Genomic DNA, 8,683 nt, shown 5'->3' on the forward strand with positions numbered 1-8,683 from the left:
AGGACAGACAATGGGTTCTTCGTTTCCCCACGCTCTCCACCGGATCTGCGTCACACCAAACGGTGTGTCACAGACATTGGGAAACTTCAATTTCAACTGATCCTCAACACTTAATGCCCCCCCCGTTGTCACTCCTTTCAATGATGACTCCTTTCAATGAGAGCTAAGCAAGTCTCATTTCTTGTCCCCAATCGCGTTATGCAGAGCTCCCGCTCCTCACTTATCCACTCCGAGTTACTCTCACCAACTCAACGGTCCCCAACCTGTCATCCCATATGGATCAGCCAAAATGCAAGGATCCATTCTCTCCACAAACATCACTCCCACTGGACCAGAAACATCCTTTTCATCCTCGGGATGAGGCCGAACTCGGTGGTCCTCTCCGCAGGTAATACATGCAAACTCTCATCATGTTCCATGTCTGAGCTACTAAAGCACGTATCCTTCTTTTTGCACTTCACGCCAACCCTCCTCATCACACCGCTTCCCTCTACACTCAGCTCCTTCTCGGTGGTCGTCCCAGCAGGTAGGCCCTCCTCATCACACCGCTTCCCTCTACACTCAGCTCCTTCTCGGTGGTCGTCCCAGCAGGTAGGCCCTCCTCATCACACCGCTTCCCTCTACACTCAGCTCCTTCTCGGTGGTCGTCCCAGGAGGTAGGCCCTCCTCATCACACCGCTTCCCTCTACACTCAGCTCCTTCTCGGTGGTCGTCCCAGCAGGTAGGCCCTCCTCATCACACCGCTTCCTCTACACTCAGCTCCTTCTCGGTGGTCGTCCCAGCAGGTAGGCCCTCCTCATCACACCGCTTCCCTCTACAGTCAGCTCCTTCTCGGTGGTCGTCCCAGGAGGTAGGCCCTCCTCATCACACCGCTTCCCTCTACACTCAGCTCCTTCTCGGTGGTCGTCCCAGGAGGTAGGCCCTCCTCATCACACCGCTTCCCTCTACACTCAGCTCCTTCTCGGTGGTCGTCCCAGCAGGTAGGCCCTCCTCATCACACCGCTTCCCTCTACACTCAGCTCCTTCTCGGTGGTCGTCCCAGCAGGTAGGCCCTCCTCATCACACCGCTTCCCTCTACACTCAGCTCCTTCTCGGTGGTCGTCCCAGCAGGTAGGCCCTCCTCATCACACCGCTTCCCTCTACACTCAGCTCCTTCTCGGTGGTCGTCCCAGCAGGTAGGCCCTCCTCATCACACCGCTTCCCTCTACACTCAGCTCCTTCTCGGTGGTCGTCCCAGGAGGTAGGCCCTCCTCATCACACCGCTTCCCTCTACACTCAGCTCCTTCTCGGTGGTCGTCCCAGGAGGTAGGCCCTCCTCATCACACCGCTTCCTCTAGACTCAGCTCCTTCTCGGTGGTCGTCCCAGCAGGTAGGCCCTCCTCATCACACCGCTTCCCTCTACACTCAGCTCCTTCTCGGTGGTCGTCCCAGGAGGTAGGCCCTCCTCATCACACCGCTTCCTCTACACTCAGCTCCTTCTCGGTGGTCGTCCCAGGAGGTACGCCTCCTCATCACACCGCTTCTACACTCAGCTCCTTCTCGGTGGTCGTCCCAGCAGGTAGGCCCTCCTCATCACACCGCTTCCCTCTACACTCAGCTCCTTCTCGGTGGTCGTCCCAGCAGGTAGGCCCACTTCATCCTGGACTGACTCACCCTGGACTGGCTCACCACTGCTGTCTGACTTGAAGATCATTAAGGTTCTCAAAAGAGAATGAAGACCTGTAAGTCTTTCTACTTGGTGTACTCAGGAGATACATCTCTGATCTTAACAGCACCATTCTTTCGCATCATCATACCTCCTGGTTCGTCTGCGTTTCAGCCTCCAGCTAACATTGTGGAAAGACCATCAGGTGTTCCACCGATGGGTAAAAACACAGACATACTCTACAGTAGAGCTACAATACAGCACATAGTAGCCTCAGGCATAAGTTTAAATTGTATTTATTCACATAGAAACAGACTTTCAAAGACAGATAGAGGCAATAGAGAGATGCAGTGTGTATTCTTTGGTAGCATATCACTGGCATTTTAGTCACAATCCATCTGTCTATTTGCACATGAAGATATACTGTACTCACTGTTAACTTCTCGCTGTCAGCTTTCTTTATCATATAAACATAAATTTTTCTTTCTATCATATTGCATTTAGAAGATATTCTGAAAATATATTATTCTGCTGTAAATCCACTGGGGTTGTGCTATGCCTCTGCTTCTGTTGACTGGCTGGGACAAAAGACAGACTGTCCCCAGTGTGCAGGAAGAGGCCCTCAAGCCTTGATTCAGTTTGCTTTCCTGTTTTGGTTCCCCTTTCCACCCCAACCCGCTAATTCTTTCCTGTCTCTATCTAAATCCTTTTGTTAACAAGCTCCTGTCCAGTCCTGATTCACAATCTGACGCCATAGAACAAACACACATTCTGTTTGTGTCACACAATTTTCCTTTTCTCTCCTGCTGTCTCTTTAACTGGCTTTACACAAGGTGATGGTTGCATGTTACAGAAATTCTTTGAGTTGAAAAAGGCACAATGTATATTTGAGAAAATAATGAATAATTGTGCAGTAAGTAACTGTGAAATGCTGTAATTAAAGAGTTTACAAATGTACAAAATATTCCCTACATTTCAATGTTAAAGTCATAGTAAAAGTATAAAACGTCTGACATAGATATATTTCCTAATCATGTCAACATTCTGTCACATAAATGTAATAACAAATGCATCAATGTGGTTCCTACAAAGTTCCTATTAAGTAACTATAAAAACATAAACAGTTTATAACATCTTATAAACATGCACAATCTTGCAATGAGAATCAAATCATTTTTATCATTATTCTACAACAGGATATTGAAATTCTATAATTTCATAATGTGCTGGTTTAATTTGAGACCCTGGGGCCACAGCGATAGAGTCAGTGAACATTAAGAAGGATTACAGATCAATGTGATTGGTCCTCTCAGCCCCTGTCCCTGCCCGCATGAAACTCTGGAACGAGGGTAGCAGCGGCAGTGAGTGGGGTGGAATAGCCTGCTGCCATACTGTGAAGACCAAGCATCAAACACTTCCAGCTGTAGCGAAGGGCCTTGCCCACATTCTGGAAGACAAAGCACACACAGAGAGCAAAGTCAATAAACTGATCATCAATTAACAACCATCACCAGCAATACAAACCTAATCATCATTAAATGACTCATCCTATCTACAGATGGAACATACAGTGGGCTGCTGTAAGTGTGAGGATGATTTTCAACTCATCAACAGATCTTGAGGACAGAACTCGGTCAAGAATAAGGGATTACATTATTAAACACATGCTCAGGCCGAACCAATCTGCTCCCTACTCAGACAATGGGCGCCCAGCACAGCAAGGGGGAAACCACCGGATCCTTTTCATGTGTCGAACTAAAATAAGCAGTGATCCCTGTGTTGAACAATAGGGTTCCATGTTTAGTGTTCAGGAAAGGGCTGGCCAGCTGGCGCTAAACCAGAGTGTCTGAACTGACTGCATCAGGGGATGTTCAAAAACACCAACACATTTCCCAACCTGTAGTCTTTAAATGTATCACTATCAAGGCCTCAAATCAAACGTCCAAACACCCCTGTCACCTGCAGACCTGTAGCATTGTTCTTAGATGGTTATGTTTACAGTGAATTCATGGGGGCATGTAGCGGCAACAGGATTTTTAACGTGATCCAATATAACTGATTGGCAGATTGGCAGACTCTTTCCCAGTTATTATAATCGTATACACAACACACACCACAGCACGTGTGTGAGTGGTAAAATATGAACTTTCTTAACAAAGCCAAGACAGATAAGGAAGAAATGACATGTGACTAACTGCCGTCAATCAGTTGGAAGGACCATAACACACCCCATACACAGTACAGGAATAACCAAATGTAGGATTATGGTCACTTACTGCGCCATAATAACACTCCATTTAGTTATTCCTGTACTTTGAATGGGGTTTGTCATGGTCCTTCCAACTGATTGATGGCATTTAGTCAGCCCTACATTTGGTTATTATTATTGTTTTGTTACTTTGTTTGGGGTTTGTTATTGTTATTAATAGCCAACAGGCTACCTATATCCATGACCCATCCAAAAGTAGTTCCCTCCCCACAATGACAGAGAATCCATTCAGGGCCAGGTGAAGTGATGAGGGTTGAAGGACTCTTTGGCAGTGTTTGTCGCAACATTCGCTGACTATCTCTAATGCTTATCCTGTAGTGACATATCACAGAGGGTTGAGAGGTGAAACTACCATGAAGCTTTAGGGATCTAGCTGGATCAGAGCTCTTTAGTGATTCAACGAGGCTTAGTCTTGGCTTTGTTATTGACCAGTGAATGTCTGAGCCTCAGCCCATGGGATAGTGCAGAATAGACATCCCAGAGGTAGTGTTGGCCTGCTCACCTTGGAGAGGCTATGCTGCCGCACACTTTAATTCACAGGCAATAAAGAATAAATACCTTGTAAAAACCTAGGTGTTATTTGATTTTTTAACTACATTTTGAATCACAGATTAGGAATGTGACCAAAATTACCACCTGAGGAACATTGCCCAGGTGGGGCCATTTCTCTCTCAGGCTGATACAGTGAGACTCATCCATGCTTTTATTATAAGCAGGCTTGACTACTGTAATGGTCTCCTGTCTGGTCTAACCAAGAAAGCCATTGGTCAACTGCAAAACATAGAGAATTCTGCAGCACCGGTACTGACTAAGACCAGATGGAGAGCACACATTACACTGATTTTAAGGTCTCTGAATTTTAGAATTAATTTTAAGATTATTCTATAGATGTTTTTATCAATCCACGATTGTGCACCCCAACACATGTCAGATATGCTTTTAAGTTATGTACCCAGTAGGTCCCTCAGGTCTTCTGGCACTGACCTTTTAACTACCCCAAAGCCTTGGACCATGAGGCATGGAGAGACAGCCTTTAGTTATTATGACCCCAGCCTGTGGAATAGCCTGCTAGAGAACCTGAGGGGGACCAACAGGCATGGAGAGACAGCCTTTAGTTATTATGACCCCAGCCTCTGGAATAGCCTGCCAGAGAACCTGAGGGGGACCAAGAGGCATGGAGAGACAGCCTTTAGTTATTATGACCCCAGCCTCTGGAATAGCCTGCCAGAGAACCTGAGGGGGACCAAGAGGCATGGAGAGACAGCCTTTAGTTATTATGACCCCAGCCTCTGGAATAGCCTGCCAGAGAACCTGAGGGGGACCAACAGTCATGGAGAGACAGCCTTTAGTTATTATGACCCCAGCCTCTGGAATAGCCTGCCAGAGAACCTGAGGGGGGCTGAAACGGTGGACATATTTAAAGGAGATCTTAAAACACATCTCTTTGGCTTTTCTTTTCCTTAGGGTGCTTTTTAGTTCAGTTTGTGTCAATCTTTTTTTAAATGTATTTTTAAATCTTATGTTTGTTGTGTAGTAAATATTTCAGCTTTTATTTTCATTGTTTTTCGTTTTTTTCCCTGTAAAGCACATTGCGTTGCATTCCCTGTCTGAAATGGGCTGTATAAATGAAGCTTGATTTGATATGATTTAGAACCTAATACAGCCACAACAACAACAGGGAACCCATGTCACAACTTCTGCCCGAACAAGTCTGTCCCTCTCCTTTTTCGGGCGGCGTCCGGTGGTAGACGTCACCGACCTTCCAGCCATCGCCAATCCACTTTTCCATTGGTTTTGTCTTGTCTTCCATCACACCTGGTTCTAATTCTATCAATTACATGTTGTGTATTTAACCCTTTGTTCCCCTCCATGTCCTTGTCCGTAATTGTTTGTTGTCAGTGCTTGTGCACGGTATGTTCTGGTGTGCGTCAGGTTATGTACCCATGTATTTTATTGTTCTGTATCCGGTGGGTTTTGATAATTAAACTTAGCCGTTGGAAACAGTTTTGCTCTCCTGCGTCTGACTTCTCTGCCGCCAGTACGCACCCATGACAGAATTACAGACCACTACTATGGAGTCAGCAGGAGCAGGTACCCCGGTATTAGGTGTGGAGGAGCGCGTCCGGGAGCACGCAGCAACGCTCCAACATCTTGGCATCGCCATGGACCATGTTGTCCAGACAATGGACCGCTGGGAGAGACAGGGAGTTCTTCCAGCGCCTCCACCAGCACAACCGGGGTCTCCCCTGAACGCCCCTCTTCCTCCTTGTCCCAGTGGGATTTGTCTCTCCTGCCCCAGGAATACGATGGAAAGGCTGCGAACTGCCAGAGGTTCCTTCTCCAACTGGACCTATACCTGGCCACCCTCCACCCGACTCCGTCAGGTCGTGAGAGGGTGTCCGCCTTCGTCTCGTGCCTCACCAGGAAAGCCCTGGTGTGGGCCAACACCGTATGGAGAGAGGGAGATGAGGCGTTGGACGAGTTTGAGGAGTTCACCCGTGAGCGCCTCTTCCATCTGAGTCAGGAGATGAAGAGCGCCCAGGAGTTCGCCCTGGAGTTTAGGACCCTGGCTGCCGGCGCAGGATGGAACGACAGGGCCCTGATCGACCATTACCGCTGCAGTCTGCTCGAGGACGTCCGTCGGGAGTTGGCCTGCAGAGACACCACCCTCACGTTTGACCAGCTGGTGGACCTGTCCATCTGGCTGGACAACCTGCTGGCTAACCGTGGACGTTCAGATTGGGGTCTGGTGGTTCCATGGGGTCTGGTTGTTTATATGTTTGTCTATGTTATATTTTCTGAGCTTTCCCTGCATGACAACCCACAAACACTGTTTACATGGAAATGGTTTTAAGAGCTATATTCTTAAACATGAGTTTCTTGCCAGGAAATATTTGTAAGTCAAAGAACTGAACCATGACTGTCTTTTCATGTTTTATGTTATGGTTTAGATATTCCCCTTTGACCCCAAACACACTGTATCTAGCACAGTGGAACAGACTAACACAGGGAGAGGTCTTAAAACAATCTAAATCTGGAGAGAAGCCAGGCATATGGGTGGTGGCAAGATAGGAAGATACAATAAATATATCAACAGTGACTGATTGTATTTTTACCTTTATTTAACCAGGCAAGTCAGTTAAGAACAGATTCTTATTTTCAATGATGGCCTGGGAACAGTGGGTTAACTGCCTGTTCAGGGGCAGAACGACAGATTTGTACCTTGTCAGCTCGGGGGTTTGAACTCGCAACCAACGCTCTAACCACTAGGCTACGCTGCCGCCCCTGTGTATCATTCAACTTGTAGTTCATATTGTGTCACAGTAACACAATCAGTGTTGAAAGCAAACAGTAAGAAACAAGTGTTAATGTGAGGTGCTGATTAGAAAACAACAACCTGAGAGAAGTCAATCACAATAGATTTGCAACACTGATTTCTTTCATGAAAAGCCTCTATTTTGTGGTCCTATTTCACAATGATCTTTCGAGCTCTATGGTTTGTGATTCTTATTATTGATTTGACATCATTCAGTCATATGATGGGTATCAGGCAATTTGATGCAGGTTTGATGGCCTGGTGCCATATTGTGACAATTGTATCACGATAATGATATTGATTATGATATTGCCTCGAACTTACCCATATTATGCACAACTATTACATACTGTGTTGGAAATTATACACTACAGGGAATTCTATAGTTGAAAGTATCTGAAAATGTAGCATTGATGTTACTGTCTTTTTCCTGTTATACCAGTGTAATTATAACAAAACAGAATACATTTCATTTTCAAAGGTTATGTGCATCATAATGATTAATTACCATTGAACAAAACATTGGTTAAAGTTAATCATTGAAGGGGGAAAAAACTAGACCTATTTTTTATAAATATAATAGCACAGAAAGATACATGCAGCAGTAACGTTTTTCACCAAATCTACCTTCTTGACTTTCTTGTATTTTTTTTTCTTCTTGTTTTTCTTTTCTTCTTTCGCTCTTTGCCTTCCTTCATCCTCTTCGACTAGGGGCTCGTACCTCTCCGGTAAAAAGGCTAAATGGATCTCAGTGGTGCACTTCTCTTTCTTTGTCCCCCCATCCTCTACCTGGGGGCCGGGGGTCTCATGTTGGTCCGAACAGTCTACTTGTCGGTGATACCTGGCTCCTTTCTCCACTTGCCTCTCACCTAAGGACTCAGTATTATTAAATAACCTCAATACGAGAGATTTGGGCTTCATTGTTGTCTCTCAGGTGGTAGTTGCCATTCTTTGTTGCAGTCATGGTAGAATTGAAATCTGTCACTTGCTGCTATGTTGTCAACACAAGGTATGTGCTTGAATGGGCGTGCATTCCTTTGGACTGCTGGCACATTGCCCTTAAAGATGTAGTCAGACTGGTTTGTGCAGGAAGTTGTGTTGCACACACACATGATTTGTCTTTAACCTGCTAATTCATTGTAACATAATCTTGTGGATTAGAACCGCAGATTTCTATACTATATAGGCCTAAATTGTGTTAAAAAGCAATACCCATAGCCATAGTGAATGAGACCTATAACGGGCCCATAATGAAGTAAATTGGCCCCTCGGGTCGCTGCCTGCCCCAGATACAACGCAATGCCGCCCTCTATCAGGCGCATGTAGAAGTATGTTCAGGTGCATTTCTAGAAACTGATCCACAGTCAGTTTGCGGTTTAATGATAAGAGAGTGGAGAAAAGGTGTAATATGCCCCTGGTGGTTTAGTAGAAATATGACCCTGGTGGTAAGCAC

General features: G+C 45.9%; 1 protein-coding gene and 1 long non-coding RNA gene across 2 annotated transcripts; one reads left to right on the forward strand and one right to left on the reverse strand.

Annotated features, from left to right (window-relative positions):
• The first annotated feature begins 486 nt into the window (after nucleotides 1–486).
• LOC127931371 (uncharacterized) lies at nucleotides 487–1,457 on the forward strand. Its single transcript, XR_008140901.1, has 3 exons — nucleotides 487–721; nucleotides 851–1,305; nucleotides 1,370–1,457. It is a non-coding gene; the product is annotated as an uncharacterized LOC127931371 (long non-coding RNA).
• Nucleotides 1,458–1,925: 468 nt separating this feature from the next.
• si:dkey-126g1.9 (uncharacterized protein C1orf115 homolog) lies at nucleotides 1,926–8,234 on the reverse strand. Its single transcript, XM_052523861.1, has 2 exons — nucleotides 7,858–8,234; nucleotides 1,926–3,092 (listed from the first exon to the last, which is right to left on the reverse strand). Exons 1-2 carry the CDS (start codon nucleotides 8,149–8,151, stop codon nucleotides 2,955–2,957), a joined length of 432 nt encoding a protein of 143 aa, XP_052379821.1. The 5' UTR covers nucleotides 8,152–8,234; the 3' UTR covers nucleotides 1,926–2,954.
• Nucleotides 8,235–8,683: the final 449 nt, after the last annotated feature.

The sequence above is a fragment of the Oncorhynchus keta genome, chromosome 8, assembly GCF_023373465.1.
Source record: "Oncorhynchus keta strain PuntledgeMale-10-30-2019 chromosome 8, Oket_V2, whole genome shotgun sequence".
Taxonomy (NCBI): domain Eukaryota; kingdom Metazoa; phylum Chordata; class Actinopteri; order Salmoniformes; family Salmonidae; genus Oncorhynchus; species Oncorhynchus keta.

What these genes read in the sequence shown, in the direction of transcription:
- si:dkey-126g1.9 (XM_052523861.1), bottom strand. Translation starts at nt 8,151, where the DNA reads ATGAAGCCCAAATCTCTCGTATTGAGGTTATTTAATAATACTGAGTCC. An exon ending in AATACAAGAAAGTCAAGAAG is followed by an intron (nt 3,093 to 7,857) that starts GTAGATTTGGTG and finishes TTTGTCTTCCAG; the next exon opens with AATGTGGGCAAGGCCCTTCG.